Genomic DNA, 23853 nt, shown 5'->3' with positions numbered 1-23853 from the left:
ATTTTTTGACACTTTAAAGCACCTTAGCTAATTTTGCCCGAAACTGTTTAACAAGGGACAGGGTAGAGGGTAGCCGCCGATGAGCGGGGGCGCCACTTGCATACCAAAATAGGGTGCCAACCTCCGCTGACAGGTAGGGGCAGGATAGATGTAATCAGAGATCTGCCATTCTGCAGATGTGGACTATAAAATATGATAATTGGGGCACCGTATGTATGATAAGCACTGTCTTATCCCATCCTACAAGTGGCCATTAGGGGTAGAAGGGATAGTCGACAGTGAGCGGGGGCGCCATTTGCGTAGGTGATAGGGTGCCAACCTCCGCTGACAGGTAGGGTGTATATAGTGAAGAGTAGGGTCAGGTACCACCCTGGTCTTTTCTATTGTATGTTGTTGTTATGGTGATGGTTTATGTAGTGCACCAATTGAGATTTTTAAAAAATGTAATTAATAAAAAGGTAATTTTTTATCCATTAAAGGGAACCTGTCACCCCGAAAATCGCGGGTGAGGTAAGCCCACCGGCATCAGGGGCTTATCTGCAGCATTCTGTAATGCTATAGATAAGCCCCCGATGTATCCTGAAAAAGGAGAAAAAGACGTTATATTATACTCACCCAGGGGCGGTCCCGCTGCTGGTCAGGTCGGATGGGTGTCTCTGGTTTGCTGCGGCGCCTCCCATCTTCATTCCAAGACGTCCTCTTCTGATCTTCAGCCACGGCTCCGGCAGAGGATAGTACTGCAGTGCGCAGGCGCCGGAAAGGTCAGAGGCCCGGCGCCTGCGCACTGCAGTACTTTGTCTGCCCTCAACAGGGCAGAGCAAAGTACGCCTGCGCCACAGTGACAACAGCGCCACAGTGAGAGCAGCTCCACAGCGACAACAGCACCAACAGCTCCACAGCGAGAGCACCTCGACGGCGACAACAGCGCCACAGTGAGAGCAGCTCCACAGTGACAGCAGCGGCACAGCCAGAGCAGCTCCACAGAGACAACAGCGCCACAGCGACAACAGCTCCACAGCGACAACAGCGCCACAGCGAGAGCACCTCCACAGCGACAACAGTGCCACAGCGAGAGCACCTCCACAGCGACAACAGCTCCACAGCGACAGCAGCGCCACAGCAACAACATCGAGAGCAGCTCCACAGCGACAACAGTGCCACAGCGCCACAGTGAGAGCAGGCCCACAGCGACAACCGCTTCAAAGCAACAACAGCTCCACAGCAGCGCCAGTGACAGCAGCGCCACAGCGACAAGAGCTCCACAGCGAGAGCACCTCCACAGCGACAACAGCGCCACAGCGACAACAGGGCCACAGCGAGAGCAGCTCCACAGCGACAACAGCGCCACAGCTCCACAGCAACAACAACTACGCAGCGAGAGCAGCTCCACAGCGACAACAGCGCCACAGCGAGAGCAGCTCCACAGCGACAACAGCGCCACGGTGAGAGCAGCTCCACAGCGACAACAGCGCCACAGTGACAACAGCGCCACAGCGAGATCAGCTCCACAGCGACAACAACGCCACAGCGACAACAGCGCCACAGTAAGAGCAGCTCCACAGCAACAGCAGCGCCAGCAGCGCCAGCAGCGCCACAGCGACAGCAGCGCCACAGCGAGAGCAGCTCCACAGCACCAACAGCGACAACAGCGCCACAGCGAGAGCAGCTCCACAGCGACAACAGCTCCACAGCAGCGAGACAGCGACAGCAGCGCCACAGCGACAGCAGCTCCACAGCACCAACAGCGCCACAGCGAGAGCAGCTCCACAGCGACAACAGCGCCACAGTGAGAGCAGCTTCACAGCGACAACAGCTCCACAGCAGCGAGACAGCGACAGCAGCGCCACAGCGACAGCAGCGCAACAGTGACAACAGCTCCACAGCAACAGCGCCACAGCGAGAGCAGCTCCACAGCGCCAACAGCTCCACAGCGCCAACAGCACCACAGCGACAACAGCTCCACAGTGAGAGCAGCTCCACAGTGACAACAGCGCCACAGTGAGAGCAGCTCCACAGCGACAACAGCTCCAGAGCGACAACAGCGCCACAGCGAGAGCAGCTCCACAGCAGCGAGACAGCGACAGCAGCGCCACAGTGACAGCAGCGCAACAGTGACAACAGCTCCACAGCAACAGCGCCACAGCGCCAACAGCTCCACAGCGCCAACAGCACCACAGCAACAACAGCTCCACAGTGAGAGCAGCTCCAGAGTGAGAGCAGCTCCACAGTGAGAGCAGCTCCACAGCGACAACAGCGCCACAGTGAGAGCAGCTCCACAGCAACAACAGCTCCACAGCGACAGCAGCGCCACAGCGAGAGCATCTCCACAGCGACAACAGCGCCACAGCGAGAGCAGCTCCACAGCGACAACAGCGCCACAGTGAGAAGCTCCACAGCGACAACAGCTCCACAGCAACAACAGCTCCACAGCGACAGCAGCTCCACAGCGACAACAGCGCCAAGAGCTCCACAGCGACAGCAGCGCCACAGCGACAGCAGCGCCACAGCAACAACAGCCCCACAGCGAGAGCAGCTCCACAGCTACAACAGCGCCAGCAGCGAGAACAGCGCTAGCGACACCACAGCGGCTCCAGAGTGCTAACGGCAGCAGCTCCACAGCGCCAGCGGTTCCAGAGCAACAGCAGCTCCACAGCAACAGGAGCGCCTTGACTTGCATGCATTGGGCACACTTACTTGTCTACATATGCCTTGGTAGTTACATGGAGCCCCCTATCCTCGGGCTAACTGTAGGGGGTGTGACAGGGTCACTGGCACAGCATATGAGGGGAGATATGTGTTGCTGCGCATAATGGCGTCAGTGATGTGAAACCACAGTATTTTCATTCAGCACAGTACGAGTTGTGAGAGTTAAATAAAGTTGCATACATGGGCTGGTTTTATGTGGACATCTATAGAGTGGGTGGGAAGATGTCCACCTCATCTCCACCTGCAGTGGGCACAGCCGTGTGCTGATGGCACCTGTGTGATGTCACAGTTTGGAGTCACATTGTCAGGGGTTTAAATAGCTGGACTTCAAAAGAAGTCTGCATGTTGTGGTTTGGAGAGAAAAAGACTCCAAACGGTGGCTCCAGGTAGAGCTGAAGACACATGGTGGTCTGAGAGGGCGAATCCCTCAGACTATTGGACTTTGCTATATGTTTTCTTTTTGTTTTGCCGTTATGCCAGAAAGGCCATGTTTACTTTGCTGAACCCTGCTATGGTTTATGCTGTTCCACAATAATCCAGCAGGTGATTCACCGCAAGTAGTGTTCCTGTGTCTACCTTGGGAAGCAGCTGAGTGAGTCAACCCCTCACAGGGGTCAGTGACCTGGTATAATTAGGCTGTGGTTACAGAACATAAGTGCCAGCTCCAGTGCAACCTCCACAAAGGGGCACTATGTCTTCTTATAGTCACAAGCACACAGTATATCTCTGATGGAAGTCACCAGCACACAGTATATCTCTGATGGAAGTCGCCAGCACACAGTACATTTCTAAAGGAAGTGGCAAGCACACAGTACTTCTCTGATGGAAGTCGCCAGCACACAGTACTTCTCTGATGGAAGTCACCAGCACACAGTAGTCACCAGCACACAGTACTTTTCCGATATAAGTTGTGAGCACACAATATATCTCTGATGGAAGTCGCCAGCACACAGTACATCTCTGATGGATGTCGCCAGCACACAGTACTTCTCTGATGGAAGTTGTCAGCACATAGTATATATCTCTGATGGAAGTCGCCAGCACACGGTATATCTCAAATGGAAGTCACCAGCACATAGTACATCTCTGATGGAAGTCGCCAGCACACAGTATATCTCAAATGGAAGTCACCAGCACACAGTATATCTCAAATGGAAGTCACCAACAGATAGTATATCTCTGATGGAAGTCGCCAGCACACAGTATATCTCTGATGGAAGTTGTCAGCACATAGTATATATCTCTGATGGAAGTCGCCAGCGCACAGTATTTCTCAAATGGAAGTCACCAGCACATAGTATATCTCTGATGGAAGTCGCCAGCACATAGTATATATCTCTGATGGAAGTCGCCAGCGCACAGTATTTCTCAAATGGAAGTCACCAGCACATAGTATATCTCTGATGGAAGTCGCCAGCACAGAGTACTTCTCTGATGGAAGTTATCAGCACATAGTATATATCTCTGATGGAAGTTGCGAGCACACAGTATATCTCTAATTGAAGTCACCAGCACTCACCTGCTTTTGTAGCTGTTTAACGCTTCAAGAAGGTGCTGATCTCGCTCCTCTACAGGGAAGATCGAAAGCTGGAAGTGACATGATTGACAGGTCAGAGCGCAGGAATAAACGGGCACATAAACAGACGGAAACATAGACTGGTAGCTACAAGGTGTTGGAATTCTAAAACGACAATGTACAGAAATAACCAGGGGATCACATTATTATTATTATTTATTATTATAGCGCCATATATTCCATGGCGCTTTACATGTGAGGAGGGGTATAAATAAAAACAGGTACAATAATCTTGAACAATACAAGTCACAACTGGGACAGGAGGAGAGAGGACCCTGCCCGCGAAGGCTCACAATCTACAAGGGATGGGTGATACCCGGGCAGCAGCCCCAGGTCACAACCTGATTATTTATCCTTTTTCTGTGAAATTTATCACAATTCTTGTTTGCTGGAAAAATTCATTTTGTTTATGGACGGTGAGAATTTACTGATGATTCAGAGCAGTAATTCCTGACATATTCACTAGGTGGCAACAAAGCCCAATGAAACAGAGCAACATCTGTATTATCTCTGGGACTGTGTCACACTGGATAGCAATAGATGCACAGCTCAGAAGCCACTATCAAACGTGACAGGATTAGGCTACGTTCACATTTGCGTTGTGCGGCGCTGCGTCGGCGATACAACGCACAACGCAAATATGAACGCATGCACAAACGCTGCGTTTTGCGACGCATGCATCGCTTTTTGCATGGTTTTGGGTGCAGGAAAAACTGCATCATGCAGTGTTCCCTGCGCCCTGACGCATGCGCTGCAGCGACACATGCGTCGCAAAACGCAAATGCAACGCATGTCCATGCGCCCCCATGTTAAATATAGGGGCGCATGGCGCGTGCGTCGCCGCGGCTGCGCCCGACGCAGCCGGGAGCGGCGCAAATGTGAACGTAGCCTTAGATATATGGCTCAGCAGACCGTATCACATATCATAGGATTAGATACACAGCTTAGCACAGTATGAGAGACACTACAATAAAAGTTAGATGTGTTGCGCTTCCAGGCTGGGTGGTTTTCAATTATTTCACAACTTTCTGATTCCTAAGGAAATTCCCTCCATTACTGCACAATATGCCACACGTGATGAAACAATCTCTGCGCCCGTCATTCCTAGCAGCCCCCGTACAGTACATGAAGGCACACCACCTCTTCCCCATTTCCCAGAATCAGCAGGAGATGGAGATAAGATGGCGGAGCTGCGCCTCTGCAAATGATAAGCAGATGGGATACAGTGTACACCGCATTCAGTTATCTCTACATTACCCCGTAAAGTACCTTTGTATGTGTAGTGCAGCGGTGTCCACGAATGCAGTGACGAGGCAGTGACCCAGCAAAGTTCAAAACAAAACGTGCTTTAATGTCCAAAAACTCACACAGTGCACTGTATCCTCCGGATCGCAGCCGGGAAAACAAAGACAGTCTGGGACCTGTTGCCATGGGTGACTGCACTGCCGTGTACGCTGAGGGTGTCAGACCTTTTAGCTCCACTAGGCCCTGTGTTGCCCTACACAGGTTGAGCTCTGCAGAGCCGACTGCTCTGCCTGCCTGCAAGACCAAAACTGACACACCCCACCCTCTGCTGCAGGGATTTTTACCAAAGAACCTGTGACCGGCAGCCACATGGAAAAAGACTGCCCCACTACCATCCTGTAGTCCATTTAAAAAATAAAAGCCCAGAGCAGGTTTTCTTAAATCTGCCTTGGACAAATAGCTTGCCCAAAGCCAACACTCACTTTTATTCTGCATTGCAATCACAGCTTGTGTGCGCATCCTGGGGGACACATAGCGACCCTCGCATATGACCCCGGTCACTGCCTCACATATGTCAAAAGGTTTTTTACTGAGCTGTGTACTGCTTTGAGGACCAAGACACGTAATAATAACTTGGGTCTCTACAGATAAAAACCATCAACTCTTCTATGGCTGAGACCTTATAGGACATTTACTGTCAAAGTCACCATAGCAGCCAAATGTGCAGGCCGGGGCTGATGAGCGCATCGAGGAGAACAGGACAGACATGACTACAAAGAGAATGGACACATCTACTCATGGCCGGGGCTGAGGAGTGCAGCGAGAAGAACAGACATGACTACAAAGAGGATGGACACATCTATTCGTGGCCGGGGCTAATAAGCATAGCGAGGAGAACAGAACAGACATGACTACATAGATATTGGACACATCTACACGTGGCTAATAGCAGCAGCGAGGAGAACAGACATGACTACATAGAGATTGGACACATCTACATCTCAACTCTGCTGCCCGGCTAATCCACCTCTCTCCTCACTACTCCCCTGCTTCTCCCCTCTGCAAATCCCTCCACTGGCTCCCAATTCCCCCACGAATCCAGTTCAAACTACTAACACTGATCTACAAAGCCATCCATAACCTGTCCCTTCCCTATATCTCTGAACTATTCTCCCATTATCTTCCCTCACGTAATCTTCGATCCTCCCAAGACCCCCTTCTCTCCTCCACACTTATTTGTTCCTCACACAACTGCCTCCAAGATTTCTCCCGAATATCCCCCATCCTCTGGAATTCCATGCCTCAACACGTCCGATTATCCACCACCCTCGGATCCTTCAGATGGAATCTGAAAACCCATCTCTTCAGGAAAGCCTACAATAACCATTCTGCCGCCTCACAAACCACCTGAGCTGCCGCCTCACCAACCACCCGAGCTGCCACCTCACCAACCACCCGAGCTGCCGCCTCACCACCACCCGAGCTGCCACCTCACCAACCACCCGAGCTGCCGCCTCACCACCACCCGAGCTGCCGCCTCATCACTGCCAGAGCTGCCACGTCACCACCGCCCGAGTTGCCGCCTCACCACCACCAGAGCTGCCGCACCCTTGAACTTCTGTCTCTTCCCGATTATCCCGTAGAATGGGAGTCCGCAAGGACAGGGTCCTCTCCCCTCTGTACCAGTCTGTCATTGTAAATTTGTTTACTGTAAACGATATCTATAACCCTGTACGTAACCCCTTCCTCATGTACAGCACCATGGAATTAATTAATTTATGCTATATAAATAGATAATAATAATAATCATCTACTCATGGCCGTGGCTGATAAGCGCAACAAGGAGACCAAAACAGACATGACTACATAGAGGATGGACACATCTACTCATGGCCGGGGCTGATCAGTGCAGCGAGAACAGAACAGGCATGACTACATAGAGGATGGACACAACATCTACTCATGGCCGAATCTGATGAGCACAGTGAGGAGAACAGAACAGATACGACTACACAGAGGATGGACTCATGGCCACCCCCCGGAAGAAGGAACAGTGTCGAAACGCGCGTAGAGGACCTGGTAACACGTTTCCCTTAGGTAAATTATGCCCTACTGAGATGTTTTAATACATCCTATGACACACCTTATCTATTTTATTAACGCATTTGCTGTTAACATTGTCATATTAAACCGTCCAGCACTGCTTGCACTTTATATTTTACTTCATCTGATTACAAAGCTTTTTGCTGCAGTATATGTGTTTTAGGAATTGCACATTTTTGCACATAATTTTTGCAAATATTCTTGCACATTTATTTTCAATTTATATCATATATTATTTTAATTAGCTGTCACTCTATTTATTTTGGTTTCTTTGACATATGTTGTAATTTTTAGGTGCTATCAAATAATTTATATTTATTTTTTGGGTATTATGCAAGATCTTCAAAACCTACTTGTGGCTGATAAGTGCAGCGAGGAGAACAGAACAGACACAAATACATAGAGGATGGACACATCTACTCATGACCATGGCTGATAAGTGTAGCGAGGAGAACAGAACAGTCAGGACTACAAAGAGAATGGACACAACATCTACTCACGGCCGAATACTTTGAGTTCATATAGCTGTATACATGCAGACATATACTACATATATCTGAGCTTTATATGCCAGACAACTGGCACAACCCTGCACAGTTGCCACTTACCTTCCCGAGCTGCAGGTGCTCCCACTTCTCATTAACAAAAGTTAGGATCTCGTCAAAATCAAAGTATTTCTTCTTACTGAGGACCCCGAGATTGTAGAGAGCGAGGTGCACAACATCCACCCTACAAGGACACAAGGGAATAAGCGTCAGCCCTGAGCAGAGGGATCTTCTGGCCTCCACATATCAGGGTGACCCATCAATAGTCAGAAGATGCACAAAATCAGGCAAATTAAGCACATTCATAAAAGTTACAAATGTAAATGGAGCCCGTGTTGTAACGCTCGAGTGCTGGGATTCTTATGTCACCATGTGGTTGATGCAACTATATAATAGTCGTTTACTCCCAAAACTTGGGCACTTTACCACTCCTCTCAGACACTGCCCCATAACTCGCTACGTTTCTACTATGAGAGTTGTGTAAAGAGTCTCAAAAACATCTAATAAGTGTTACCAATCAGTTGGCCCATTATTAGGGTGCACTTGTGACAAATCTAGTGCGTTCCTACCATCGCAGTGGCAGCCGTCGGATGATCTCCACCCCATGATTGCAGACAGAGCAGAAGAATATGAAAAACCTGCAGAGAAACACAGGGTTAGATGGGATCCATGTGTCAGGTGTATTGCAGGGTCTGTCCTGCTGCTGGAACAACACAGGGTCGGCTTCTCCATCATTATAGCTAGAAAGCCTGAGTATCACGTGCCACTATTTACTAAGAGCCCATAGTAGTGATGGATACTTCTCAGTGGGCCGGTGTCAGCCATGTTTCTTTAAGGGTTAATGCAGTGAATGTTTTTGCTGGTCGTGTAGGGCGGGCCGTGTGAAGGAGAGGCCCAGTCTTAGGAATGTACAGACTTCACGCTAAAAGTCACCACTTCAGACTGACTGCACCCCTGCACGATGAATGGCGGAAGGAGGTGAAATCCAGCCCACGCCATGAGGCCCACAACTGTGGAGTTACCTCCATGTCAGTACTGTAGTATAGGAACTGAAGGCAATCAGTGTTCATTACATTCAGTGAAGTCACAGCTCAGGTAGAATTTTCTTATAGTTTTTTCTGTAGGTAATCACTCCTCACAGAATAAGGGCAGCTTGTTTGCTGTACATGACAAGCAGTCACTGCTGTATCATTTACTGCACATTAACGGGCGGTGAAGCTCTATTATAACAGCCCTCCATGGCAAAAGAACGGGGGGCATAACGATCTTACCTGTCTCCAAATAGCATGGCCTCAGTCAAGCACTGGATACAAGCCTCGTGGAACCACTGGCGACAGCGACAACACTGGATCATCTTCAGGTACCACCTGCGATCAGAAGACAGGATCAATGGCAAAACCAGAGAATGTCAATGACTTACTAGATGGTGCATCAGAGCTAATTTAGATCTTATAATTGCAGCTATTTATTTATCTTTACATCTATTGTGATAAATCATGTACAGCCCATAGCAATGACTACATTGGCACTCGGAAGAATTTCCAAACCAGGAGCATATCACATTATAGCTATAAATGGTCACAAGGCACATGTCCATACACACGGAGGAGGGCATCTCCAGGAAACAACAAGCGTAACTCACTGAACACTGGGGTCTGATTGCTGGGAAGCGTACCAGTTATTAGATCCAGGCTCTACAGAGTCATCTAAATGGGGCATGCATGCACTCCAGCTCCAAATCCAATGTCTACAGGACTGCCAAATACAATACTGCACTCCGCCATTTTCAGAAAAGCCACAGATAACAGACAGATGGAGCAGTGGTTTACATGCTCAAACCCAGATGGATTCAAACAAGGCTGCATAAACCCCATTCTGGAGGAGCGATGGGCTTCCCAGTATTGGACACCCAGCAATAGGCAAGTTGTCTCCTAAACTACAGATAAGGGATAACCCTTGATTCCCCAGTGACACAGCCACATATAATTTAGTCAAAAAATATTTGGAGAGTGACTGAGTCTCCAGATCGGGGCTCTGCAGGCCACTATTTTTGCTGAAAAATGAACAAACTGATATACAATTGAAGTGTAGACGTTCATATTTAATTAAAGGGGTTGAACAAAAATATCCTGTAAACATTTAGGAATCACAATCATTTTATTACAAAGCCTCCTCATTTCAGGGGCTCGAAAGTAATTGGACAAATTAACTTTACCATGAATAAAATGTTCATTTTTAATACTTTGTGGAGAATCCTTTGCAGGCAATGATGGCCTGAAGTCTGGAAGCCGTGGACGTCACCAAACGTTGGGTTTCCTCTTTTGTGAAGCTTTCTCAGGCCTTTACTGAAGCTGACTTCACTTGTTGCTTGTTTGCGCATTTTTCTGCCTTAAGTTTTGTCTTACGCATTTGATATGCTGCTCCATGGGGTTAAGATATTGTGCTTTTGATCATGAGCCATTCAAAGTATTCTCCATACTTTCTTCTCACCATCAATTTGGTACAGGTTGATATTAGATTCATCTGTCCACAGAATGGTTTTCCAGAACTGGGCGGCTTCTTTCGATGTTTTTTGGCAAAGTCTAATGTGGCCTTTCATATTTTATGTTTCGGCCCGTCCCTGGTCTTTTTCAAATGTGGCTTTAATGACAAGGATAAGGGTGTGCTGCGCAACATGTACTCCAGCCTTGGTGCGTGTGCTGTGCAGTACATCCTATCTTTGTGATTAAAGCAACGTTTGAAAAAGACCCGGGACAGGTCTAATCATGTCGCTCTATATTCTTCTACCCAGTACTTTTGTGAAATATTGTACTGTAACTAAATAAACACAAGCGTTCTCAGTGCGAGTGCGGCCGACTTCCTGCTATTTGACTTAGTTTGGATTCTCCAGTTCAGCCTACATGCCTCTCTACCCAACACTGAGTGCGCACCTTATTGCTCTCCAATCTGGCCTTTCTATTTTTATGGCTGATTGATGGTGAACCTTCTGTATTTGCTCTCATGAAGTCTGGTGGACTTCGATACTGAGACACCAACTTCATAGAGAGTGTTCTTTACTTGGATGGATGTTATGAAGGGGTTTTTCTTCACCATGGAAAGGTTTCTGCAATCATCCACCACTGTTGTCTTCTGTGGACGTCCAGGCCTTTTTGAGTTCCCAAGCTCACCAGTGCGTTTTTTGTTTTGATTTGCAGAATGTACTAAACTGTTGATTTGTCCTAACATTTCTGATATCTCCCTGATGGATTTCTGCAGCCTAATGATGGTCTGTTTCTCTTCCATTGAGAGCTCATCTGACCGCATGTTGTGAGTTCTTAGCAACATCTTTGAAAGACAAATGCCACATCTGGAATGTGTTCCAGATCTTTTACCTGCGTAATTGATAATGGATCAATAAAGAGATAGCATATGGAGACCATTTTGAGATAATTGTCCAATTACTTTTAGTCCCTTGAAAAAGAAGCAGCTACATATTAAACCCATACCCATACAATTAGGATGTGAATACTCTCAAATTAAAGTTGAGAGTCTGCTCTCTAAGCCCATATTGATTATATAACAGTAACTTGAATATATTTTGGTGAACAGCGAAAATGCCAAAACTGGTGCCACTGTCCAAATATTTCTGGGTCTAACTGTAGCTATACTGACTTAACTAAGCTCATCTGCTACACAGGAACTACAGGCGACCCCTGTCATTGTATTAAGCTGGAAGGATGCACATAGCAGGACCAGTCTCTTACTCTCCGGGGCCCCCGCAGTAACAGTAACACTGCTGCTGGTTGGTTCTGTGAGACGAGTCCCAGTCCAGGTCCTCAGGACAGTATGTAAGGAACATTTTCATAGCCTGGAGGGTCTTTGCAATCGGACCTTTCTTTAGAGCGCCACCTTTCTGGAAAAAAAGTAGTAATATTAGAAATCATTTATCTGAGTCACTTTCCAGTCACAAGGCACCAAAACGTGCATAGCGCTTTGGTTTTCTTCTCTGTCATGAGGCCGCAGGATACAATCTTGATGCAAATGTTGTCTCTATCTTCAAAAAAGGAAATAAGATGGAGCCAGGAAATTACAGGCCAGTGAGCCTTAAGGTACCTTCACACATAACGATATTGTTAACGATATCGTTGCTATTTGTGACGTAGCAACGATATCGTTAATGAAATCGTTCTGTGTGACAGCGACCAACGATCAGGCCCCTGCTGGGAGATCGTTGGTCGCTGAATAAAGTCCAGAACTTTATTTCGTCGCTGGACTCCCTGGAGACATCGCTGGATCGGCGTGTGTGACACCGATCCAGCGATGTCTTCACTGGTAACCAGGGTAAACATCGGGTAACTAAGCGCAGGGCCGCGCTTAGTAACCCGATGTTTACCCTGGATACCATGCTAAAAGTTAAAAAAAACAAACAGTACATACTTACCTACCGCTGTCTGTCCTCCAGCGCTGTGCTCTGCACTCCTCCTGTACTGTCTGTGAGCCGGAAAGCAGAGCGGTGACGTCACCGCTCTGCTTTCCGGCTCACAGACAGTACAGGAGGAGTGCAGAGAAGCAGAGCGCAGCGCTGGAGGACAGACAGCGGTAGGTAAGTATCTAGTGTTTGTTTTTTTAACTTTTAGCATGGTATCCAGGGTAAACATCGGGTTACTAAGCGCGGCCCTGCGCTTAGTTACCCGATGTTTACCCTGCTTACCGGCATCGTTGGTCGCTGGAGAGCTGTCTGTGTGACAGCTCTCCAGCGACCAAACAGCGACGCTGCAGCGATCCGGATCGTTGTCGGTATCGCTGCAGCGTCGCTTAATGTGAAGGGGCCTTTACTTCCATCCCAGGAAAGATATTTGAACAAATTATCAAACAGCCTGCATATAAGTACTTATAATAAGATAAGATAAGAATACAGCAATTAACCAGAGCCAGCATGGGTTTGTAGCAAACAAGTCAAGCCAGACTAATCTAATTTTCTTCTATGATGGAATCACTGACTGTGGGGATCAGGGAATTGTGGTAGATATAGTATATGTCGACATCAGCAAAGCATTTGATATGCATCTCATACTATCCTTATTGAAAAAATGACCAAGTATGAGATTGACAAGGCTATACAGTTAGGTGGTTTCATAACTGGCTCAGCGATAGTACTCAAAGAGTGGTAATACATGGTTGCACATTCAATTGGAAAAGTGTTTCCAGTGGGGTAGCACAAGGCTCTGTACTAGCCCCAGTGTTGTTCAACATTTGTTATAAATGATCTAGATAAGGGAACTGAAGGTAAACTACGGTAATCAAATTTACAGGCGATGCAAAGCTAGGAGGGATAGCTAACACTAGACAAAAGAGAAAGGATTCAGAAGGATATTGATAAACTTGAACAAAGGGCAGTGACTAATAGAATGGTATTTAACAGGGAGAAATGCAAAATTATACATACGGACATGAAAAACGAAAGTTACATCTATAAAATGCTAGGAACAGAACTAAGCAACAGCACGTGTGAAAAAGACGTGGGTATACTAACAGATCACAGACTGCACATGAGTCAACAGTGTGATGCATATACACAACCCCAACCAACTAATTATAGCAAATGGGAAAAGAGAGTATCTTGTACCAAATAATACATTTTATTGAAGTAAAATATAACAAATAAATTAAAAAATAAACAGAATTATACTGCCGAAGCAGGACTAAGGGGAATAACAAAAGATAAATAGCAACCAGTAAAGTAATTATTGTAATAAGTGCCACTTCTATAAGTGCATAGGGAGGAAATTACCATGAGCTAAGTCAATTATTATAATAGGAGCGGTCACTCACATAAAAGTATGTATCTTGCTGGTAATTTGCTATACTGCATGTACTGAATATCAGTGCTCGACCTGAGGACAAAGTAGCTGCACAAAAATGTATATCACTAAATATATGTAAGGTGTTTGCAGCGCCCCAGAGATCTGGTCGTTGCAGTATGACACTCTGCCACTAAGGGGAGTGATGGTACGTCTGATGGCACTGAAGGAATTCCACTGACCAGGTATCACCAGCACACATTACACTTCACACTCCGGCCACTAGGGGGAGCAAAAGGATTTATTGGGCCCCTCCTCACACTGGTAAAACTAGGGGTTGGATAGAAAGTTAGTCAGAAGCTGACTGGGTTGGATTCAGGAAACATCCCGTGGCAGGGGGTGTTGCAGGGAGAAGACACAGGGAGGTCCCTGTCAGGCGTGGGAACCTGGCAGGTACCGAGCGACCAGAACAGAACGTTACGGAACCGCGCCTGCACTACCTTGCGGCGGTATCCTAAGAAAGAGACACGAAGCGAAGGATATTGTGAAACAGTGAGAAACGAGATCAAGCACAAAGGAGAACCAGTAGGAGTCGTGCCGTGAGACCGAGGCAACATCCTACTGAGGCGCGTAGCCGGTGGCCGGAACACCGAGGGAGTAACTGACTCTACGCCTTACTTCAAACTCCGCAGGACAGTTAATTATAGGTTGGCTGTCTAACCTAAACACCTACGAAGACATAGGGGGCAACAGTGGGAGAGGGGCGACTCTAGGGTCCCGGAAGACCTCCAGGCCTTCCCGTCATACGGGTGCGTCCTAGCCATAACATACCTGGGGGACGTTGAACTAGAAACATCTGGAACTAAAGAAAGAGAGAGCTGTAAAGAACGAACGAATGAGAACAGCAGTTGTGAGGACTATTCCGAATGCTCAGCAGGGTAGCACTACAACACACAGGCGCTATTGGTAGGCAACGATTTCCACCTGCAAAGGGAATTCTGGAAGTGCCCATTGGACCGGCCGGTCTCAGATAGCCCTGTTAAGCGTGCTCTGGATTGCGGATCGTGAAGTCTTCAGTAAAGAGGTAAAGAGACTGCAACCTTGTGTCCTCGTTATTGACTGCACCTCACACCATCACCATCCACCTTACTGGGAAGCCCTGGGGACATACTTCACCTGTGGGAAGGTATACCATCCAGCTGCCATTCCATCACCCCAGCGGACCCCATAGCAGCGTCGGTCGCCCTGACCGAACACCACAGGTGGCGTCACGAATCCCTGACAGACTGCACCACCTTTATTGGACGCCCCATAGCAGGGTCGCGGACCGGGTCTAGCCACCGTGACAGCCTCAGAACCGAACCAGAGAGGCCCGGTACCGAGAACGCGTGGCCCTGTGTCTGGGGGCGATCCATGTTTAGTGCTAAGTAGTGCAAAGCCACAGCCACAAGTGGGCCAATGTGTATAAGAAGGGCTAAAACTTACTGGTATAATGTTCTTACTAGAACCCCAGCCTACTGCCCCTACGCGCGTTTCGCTTTATCTTCATCTGGAGGCAAGATACATACTTTGATTTGAGTGACAATTCGTATTATAATAATTGACTTATCTCATGGTAATTTCCTCCCTTTGCGCATATAGAAGTGGCATTTGTTGCAATAATTAATAATAATCTTTATTTTTATGTAGCGCTAACATATTCCGCAGCGCTTTACAGTTTTGCACACATTATCATCACTGTCCCTGATGGTGCTCACAATCTAAATTCCCTATCAGTATGTCTTTGGAATGTGGGAGGAAACCAGAGTGCCCGTTGGAAACCCACGCAAACACAGGGAGAACATACAAACTCCTTGCAGATGTTGTCCAAGGTGGGATTAGAACCCAAGACTCCAGCACTGCAAAGCTGCTGTGCTAACCCACTGTGCCACCGTGCTGTTCTACAAAGAACGGTTAAAGGATATGAAAATGTTTAGCCTACGAAAAAGAAGTCTCAGAGGAGACTTAATAGCTATCTAAAAATATCTGAAGGGATGTCACAGTGTAGAGGGATCATCATTATTCTCATTTGCCCATGGAAACACGAGAAGCAATGGAGTGAAAACAAAGGGAGAAGATACAGATTAGAGATTAGAAAAAACTTTTTGACAGTGACCAATGAGTGGAACAGGCTGCCACGAGAGGTGGAGAGTTCTCCTTCAATGGAAGTCTTCAAACAGAAGCTAGACAGACATCTGACTGAGATGGTTTAGTGAATCCTGCATTGAGCAGGGGGTTGGACAAGATGAGCCTTGAGTTCCCTTCCAACTCTATCTTTCTATGATTCTATGATTTAGGTTTATTAGCTTTAATGAAGAAAAGCAGGGCAGTATGGAAATGCTGCAGGGCTTTTTGCAGAGGTCTGCATTGGAAAATTGCATTTTTTGTTGTTTTTTAAATGGAGAAACCATGCAATTCTGCACTTAAAAACGTAATTGTGGAAGGAGCTTTAACACAAAACAGAACCTTTTATAGATGTAAAATGTTTCCAAACGTTGTCTGTAGCTGAGGTTTTGCCACAGTGTATCATTTAAGCTAATGCTCTCTAAGGTAAACAAAAGCACAAGTCTCTCTTCCTAATTGCTGGTTACAATGTATCAGTGACATAGAATGTATCAGGTCACAATCTAGTTCCAGCCTGGAGTTAGTTCACAATGGAGGCGCATCAACACCTAAAGGCCCACAAGAGGCATTTTTTTTTCCTCCTGAACATCCTAGAGACATTTCTTAGGGGTCACTCCACTCCGTGACTTGATAATGTCTCCCAGACACTCAGACTTGCCTAGATGAATATTGGCTTAACATTCATCGTAAATCAGTAATATTTCATGGTTTCCAGAACATGCCACAGCACCAGCACTAAACTTACTATGGTGAGGTTTTCCAAATCAGGGGCGAGTGGAAACAAAGGCCAGGCATGATCTGCTCAGTGACCGGTGTAGAGGACACTACGCCATTGTGAATCATACTGTGATTTTATTCACCTGGAGCAGACGGGTGAAGGTTAATCAGCCGACATCATGTAGCATGACCATGACCGTTCTGACAGCCACATATCTGAGCAATGATGACGACAGTTGTTTGGGGGCTGCGATTGACTGAATACTGGTGATTAACACATAATGGAGAAGACGCAACTATACATGAACAGGGCTGGAGAATTCACTAGCTTTTATTAAAGACTATGAGGCGGTTTTGTATCTCTTGAGAAATCTCAGCCCTCATCCTACTGTGTCAGGTTACACATACTACTAAAGGTACATCATTAGATAATGAGCAATACAGCAGCCACCACAGCCCCATAAGGGCGGTCATCCATATTTCTATCTATTCTGTCCTTCACACCTATATGACTGCATGTTGGGAACCTGGGGGGCAACCAATATGGAAGCCATCATGAAAAGGACTGTTACCAAGCTTTCCTAGACGTGTGCCTAGTTATGGAATTACTCTCCTGAACATGGAAAATGTAGCACCAAGAAGTAGTGAATGATGGAAATCCCAGGATGGAGACGCTACTGATCTGCAAATGATGGAAGAATAGAGATAACATTATCACAATCTCTGTCTGTATCCAGTCTGGAGTCTGAGCCCCGTGCAGAGATCCCGACACTCCCAACCGCTGACTGCACTTGGGTAAATCAACAGGATCAGCTCCTGTATGATCACTGACCAATGACGTCACCAATGTGCTCGAAGGAGACAAGTCCGGAGACGCTGAAGCCATGGGAACAGGTTTAGTGCGATGAACATGCTGGAGCAGTGTGTCACCCTCCATGGATCATAATGCGCTTTGTGGCGTGTCATCCTATACATCTGACATTGGGTAAGAGCCAGTAGGGCATGGGGTGGTTTTACTTGTTTGGAGCGGGACTATTTTTGATACTACTTTCATTGTTAAATTCCATTTACCGTCCCACTATCCCAGATCTCAGACTGTAAGTTGCACTATGCACTTTATTATATAACACCTGATGTAATTAGGATTTACATGCCACTATCTACCTGATCTCATCTCTATAATGTCTCTTGTACTGCTTGTAATATAATGTTATATGTACTCATATACCTTTTATGCTTACGGTTTTGTAATAAACTTATACTCTTTTTTACACTACTCTTCAGGCATATTGCTCCAATTTTCTTCTCTCGCATTGCTCAGTTCTGGAGCGTCCCCTTTTATGTTCTGCATAGGGCCTTTCCACAGGGTTTGCAGTCCCTACTGCAGACTAGTATCAACTAGCTGAGAAGCCCGACGTTGCCTGGGCATAGTAAATATCTGTGGTTAGTTATAGCACCTCACTTCTCTTATTTTCCCATCACGCCTCTCATTTTCTCCCTCACATCTCTCATTTTCTCCCTCACTCCTCTCATTCCCCCCTAACACTTGTCATTTCGACCTCACATCTGTCATTTTCCGATCACTCCACTATTTTCCCTCACTCCTCTCATTTTGCACTCACACCTTTTCATTTTCACCTCACACCTCTCATTTTCACCTCAGTATATACATGTTTGTCATCTCCCTTATATATAGTATACACCTGTATGTCATCTCCTGTATATAGTATATAACTGTATGTCATCTCCCCTGTATATAGTATATACCTGCTGTTTGTCATCTCCCCTGTATATAGTATATACCTGTATGTCATCTCCTCCTATATATAGTATATACCTGTATGTCATCTCCTTCTATATATAGTATATACCTGTATGTCATCTCCTCCTGTATATAGTATATATCTGTGTGTCATCTCCTCCTGTATATAGTATATACCTGTATGTCATCTCCTCCTCTATATAGTATATACCTGTGTGTCATCTCACCTGTATATAGTATATACCTGTGTGTCATCTCCTCCTGTATTAGACCTCGTTCACACGTTGTTTACTCAGTATTTTTACCTCAGTATTTGTAAGCTAAATTGGCAGCCTGATAAATCCCCAGCCAACAGGAAGCCCTCCCCCTGGCAGTATATATTAGCTCACACATACACATAATAGACAGGTCATGTGACTGACAGCTGCCGTATTTCCTATGTGGTACATTTGTTGCTCTTGTAGTTTGTCTGCTTATTAATCAGATTTTTATTTTTGAAGGATAATACCAGACTTGTGTGTGTTTTAGGGCGAGTTTCGTTTGTCAAGTTGTGTATGTTGAGTTGTGTGTGGCGACATGCATGTAGCGACTTTTGTGAGATGAGTTTTGTGCGGCAACATGCGTGTAGCAACTTTTTGTGTGTCGAGTTGCATGTGACTGGTTAGTGCAGCAAGTTGTGTGCAGCAAGTTTTGCGCATGGCGAGTTTTTGCGCGTGGCGAGTTTTATGTGTGGTGCCTTTTGAGTATGTGCAAGTTTTGTGTGAGGCAACTTTTGCATGTGTTGCAACTTTTGTGCATGTGGCAATTTTTGCGTGTGTGCAAGTTTTGCGTGTGGTGAGTTTTCCATGAGGTGAGTTTTACACTTGTGGCGAGTTTTGCGTGAGCCTAGTTTTTGCATGTGGTGAGTTTTGCGCATGGCGAGTTTTGAGCGGCGACTTTTGTGTTTCGACTTTTATGTGGCAAGGTTGGTGAATGTGTGGTGAAATGTGTTCTGAGGGTAATATGTGTTCAAGCATGTGGTAGTGTGTGGCGCATTTTGTGTGTGTTCATATCCCCGTGTGTGGTGAGCATCCCATGTCAGGGCCCCACCTTAGCAACTGTCCGGTATATACTCTTTGGCGCCATCGCTCTCATTCTTTAAGTCCCCCTTGTTCACATCTGGCAGCTGTCAATTTGCCTCCAACACTTTTCCTTTCACTTTTCCCCATTATGTAGATAGGGGCAAAATTGTTTGGTGAATTGGAAAGCGCGGGGTTAAAATTTCACCTCACAACATAGCCTATGACGCTCTCGGGGTCCAGACGTGTGACTGTGCAAAATTTTGTGGCTGTAGCTGCCACGCCTCCAACACTTGTCCTTTCACTTTTTTCCCCATTATGTAGATAGGGGCAAAACTGTTTGGTGAATTGGAATGTGCGGGGTTAAAATTTCGCCTCACAACATAGCCTATGACGCTCTCGGGGTCCAGACGTGTGACTGTGCAAAATTTTGTGGCTGTAGCTGCGACGGTGCAGATGCCAATCCCGGACATACACACATACACACACATTCAGCTTTATATAGTAGATGGCTCTTTTTATGGTCTATATTCATCTGATAAACAGTGCTACAGACTTTCAGGACCTCAGGAACCTTCTTTCACTCTTCGAATTAAATGTACCTGATGATTAAGAGGGTGGGACGGGAGTATCTCTACCCAATCGGGGGCAGGTCCCAAGAAGGTAGAAAAGGAAAGACTCATATTTAGGGGTTGTTAGTGTTCGTGAAGTGTCATGAGGAGGGCGAGGATCTCCTGCTGAGGCCATATCCTGGTGACACAACTCGGACTATCAGAGACTGGGGATCATCTGCCACATAATATTGTCAGCCACTTGGGTTACGCTGCTGGATTAGAGGAATTATTCTTAGGACCAGTGTGTAATTTGTCTTGATATTGGACTTGTTCCTGCTGCCGTGTTACAGACTCTAAGTAATTATATGTTTGGTGGAATATTCTCCAAGTGACGCAACAAATGTTGTTTGGCTATTCACCGACCTGCTCTCCCTGCGTGCTCGGTCACACATGCCATCGCACATGCGGCCTGGGGTTGTCATCCTCCTGGGAAACATGGCTCATATTCCAGACTGGATAAAGCCTGCTACTCTGAAAAAAAGTTACTTTAATTTCTTGATAATTTGATAATGTTATTATCCATCCCGTGATTTCATAATTTCATGACATTTCCTTCTTGGTGTTGCAATGTCAATATTAAAGAGAAGTACATAAATAAGATAAGCATCAGGTATGTACTTATATAGCACCATCATATACCACAGAGCTTTGCAGAGATCTCAAAAAAAGGCTGTCCCCCAGCTTTCCTATAGTTTACTATCAATGCAGCGTTCAGGTAGTGGTGGATATCTACGGGCTTGTTCACACTACAAAGAACAATCAGAAATATGTTCTTCTGGATCATACATTAGTAATGGACTGTTCTGTGCACACAGACTGTCATAGGTCTCGGCAGCACCTACATGTTACACAGGATGATGTGCTGCACAGAACAAGGACGTTTAGACAAGTGTAAAGATCATGACTTGACGAAGGAGCATCTTGCTCATTTAAAGTATGATCGGCAGTCCGTTTATGTTGCAGGAATATCAGGAAACGAGTATCCCTATGCATAACACTGAAAGCTGTGCAGTGTAAACATCCCCAATTCTACACTAGGGGAGATAGTAGAGCTGGAGGCAGCAGGTCGGCCATCGATAACCTGATGTTCTTACCCTAACAGCCAGGACAAAGATACAGCGCCTGCAGAACCACGGCTCCGGAGTCCTGTCGTCTCCACTCTCCACCGCTGGGATGTGACACTTTTGATGATATCCTGAAATATTAGAGGCTGGAGATGCAATGACCGTTTCCCTCCCAGGTGTAACTGGCCGTCCGTGTGTCACTGGTCATGTTGAAGGGACAGGCCATAGGCCTCTTGATCCAAACTTGAAAAGGCTATACAAAAAAAAGTCTTCATACCCAGTGAACTTATTCACACTTTTATCCCCATTACCCTCACAAACTAAAATGTATTTTATTAGGATTTTATGTGATATATCAAACACAAAGTAGCAAGTATTTGTGAAGTGTAAAGGAAATGATACATGGTATTTTATATACCGTACTTTAAAAATACAAATATGAAAATTATGATGTGCATTTGTATTCAGCAACCAAGTCAATTTTTTGTAGGACCACCTTTTGCTGCAATTACTGCTGCAAGTCTTGTTGTCTGTCTCTACCGTCTCTGCACATCTGGAGGTGACATTTGCCCGTTCTTCTTTGCACACTCACTCTCGCTCAGTGATAATGGATGGAGGGGTCTGTGAACAGCAATTTCCATGTCTTGTCAGATTCTCAATGGGATTTTGGTCTGGACGGTGACTGGGCCATTCACACACGTGAATATGCTTTGATCTAAACATCCATTGTAGTTCTGGCAGGAGGTTTAAAGTCGTTGTCCTGCTGGAAGGTGAACCTACACCCTAGTCTCAAGTCTCTTGGAGCCTCTAACAGGTTTTCCTCCACAATTTCCTCGTATTTAGCGCCATCTATCTTCCCATCAACTCTGATTAGCTTCCCTGTCACTACTGAAGAAAAGCCTCCCCACAGCATGATGCTGCCACCACCATGTGTGACGGTGGGGATGGTGCTTCCAGGGTGATGTGTGGTATTAGTTTTCTGAGTAAAGAACTAGTTCGCAACTGCAAATAAATGAAGGTTCTGTGCCATACATAAAAAACAAAACTGTAGACGACGGGGGAAAAAAGGTGTATAGAGAGCACCAGTAACCCTAAATAAAACGTAAAGACAATTTGAAGAATGAAAAGAGACCAAATACTTTAATTAAATAATTTAAGTGTACAAAAAAGGACATCAAAATAAAAATTAGGGGGAATACTTTTGGCTGAAAAACTAATCAGCGTCAAAATATATAAGGAGATATGAAAATTGTCTTAAATAAGCAAAATAAACCAGAGGCAAATATACAGGACTGCACTAGACATCACATTGGCAGGCATTAGGACGGGTAAGCTGGGCTCCTTATGATTAATCTGTCCTTTTATTTGTTTTTTGTGAGGTCTCATGCCTTATATAGACTTTTACAGTAGTCATCACCCATTATACATGACCATTTTTGGTATCATCTCCATGGTTTGAGCATGCCCTCTCAGGACTCTTTCACTGAACCTTGCATTAGAGTACCATAAATCATGGATTATTTTATGATCTGATTGCTCAGTCCTTCCAAAAGTTTGGACACACCTCATTTAAAGATTTTTCTGTATTTTCATGACTATGAAAATTGTACATTCACGCTGAAGGCATCAAAACTATGAATTAACACATGTGGAATTATATACTTAACAAAAAAGTGTGAAACAACTGAAATTATGTCTTATATTCTAGGTTCTTCAAAGTAGCCTCCTTTTGCTTTGATGACTGCTTTGCACACTCTTGGCATTCTCTTGATGAGCTTCAAGAGGTAGTCACCAGGAATGGTCTTCCAACAATCTTGAAGAAGTTCCCAGAGATGCTTAGCACTTGTTGGCCCTTTTGCATTCACTCTGTGGTCCAGCTCACCCCAAACCAACTCGATTGGGTTCAGGTCTGGTGAGTGTGGAGGCCAGGTCATCTGGCGTAGCACCCCATCACTCTACTTCTTGTTCAAATAGCCCTTACACAGCCTGGAGGTGTGTTTAGGGTCATTGTCCTGTTGAAAAATAAATGATGGTCCAACTAAACGCAAACCGGATGGAATAGCATGCAAGATGCTGTGGTAGCCATGCTGGTTCAGTATGCCTTCAATTTTGAATAAATCCCCAACAGTGTCACCAGCAAAGCACCCCCACACCATCACACTTCCTCCTCCATGCTTCACGTTGGGAACCAGGCATGTAGAGTCCATCCGTTCACCTTTTCTACGTCACACAAAGACACGGTGGTTGGAAGCAAAGATCTCAAATTTGTACTGTCAGACCAAAGCACAGATTTCCACTGGTCTAATGTCCATTCCTTGTGTTCTTTAGCCCAAACAAGTCTCTTCTGCTTGTTGCCTGTCCTTAGCAGTGCTTTCCTAGCAGCTATTTTACCATGAAGGCCTGCTGCACAAAGTCTCCTCTTAGGCTACTTTAACACTTCCGTCTTCTGGGCTCCGTCGCAATCCGTCGTTATGGGCAAAAAACGGATCCTGCAAATGTGCTTGCAGGATGCGTTTTTTG

At 46.0% G+C, this 23853-nt stretch overlaps 1 protein-coding gene across 1 annotated transcript in view; it reads right to left on the bottom strand.

Moving 5' to 3' along the window:
• PHF19 (PHD finger protein 19) overlaps nucleotides 1-23853 on the bottom strand; it is an 87738-nt gene that overhangs the window by 36412 nt on the left and 27473 nt on the right. Inside the window, 6 exon segments of the mRNA XM_069747433.1 lie at nucleotides 4226-4293; nucleotides 8239-8359; nucleotides 8745-8813; nucleotides 9447-9542; nucleotides 11919-12067; nucleotides 21364-21464. Coding sequence (XP_069603534.1) covers nucleotides 4226-4293; nucleotides 8239-8359; nucleotides 8745-8813; nucleotides 9447-9542; nucleotides 11919-12067; nucleotides 21364-21464 — 604 coding nt within the window.

The sequence above is a fragment of the Ranitomeya imitator genome, chromosome 2 (assembly GCF_032444005.1).
Source record: "Ranitomeya imitator isolate aRanImi1 chromosome 2, aRanImi1.pri, whole genome shotgun sequence".
In the NCBI taxonomy this organism is placed as follows: Eukaryota; Metazoa; Chordata; class Amphibia; order Anura; family Dendrobatidae; genus Ranitomeya; species Ranitomeya imitator.
This window is presented reverse-complemented; position numbering and strand designations above follow the sequence as displayed.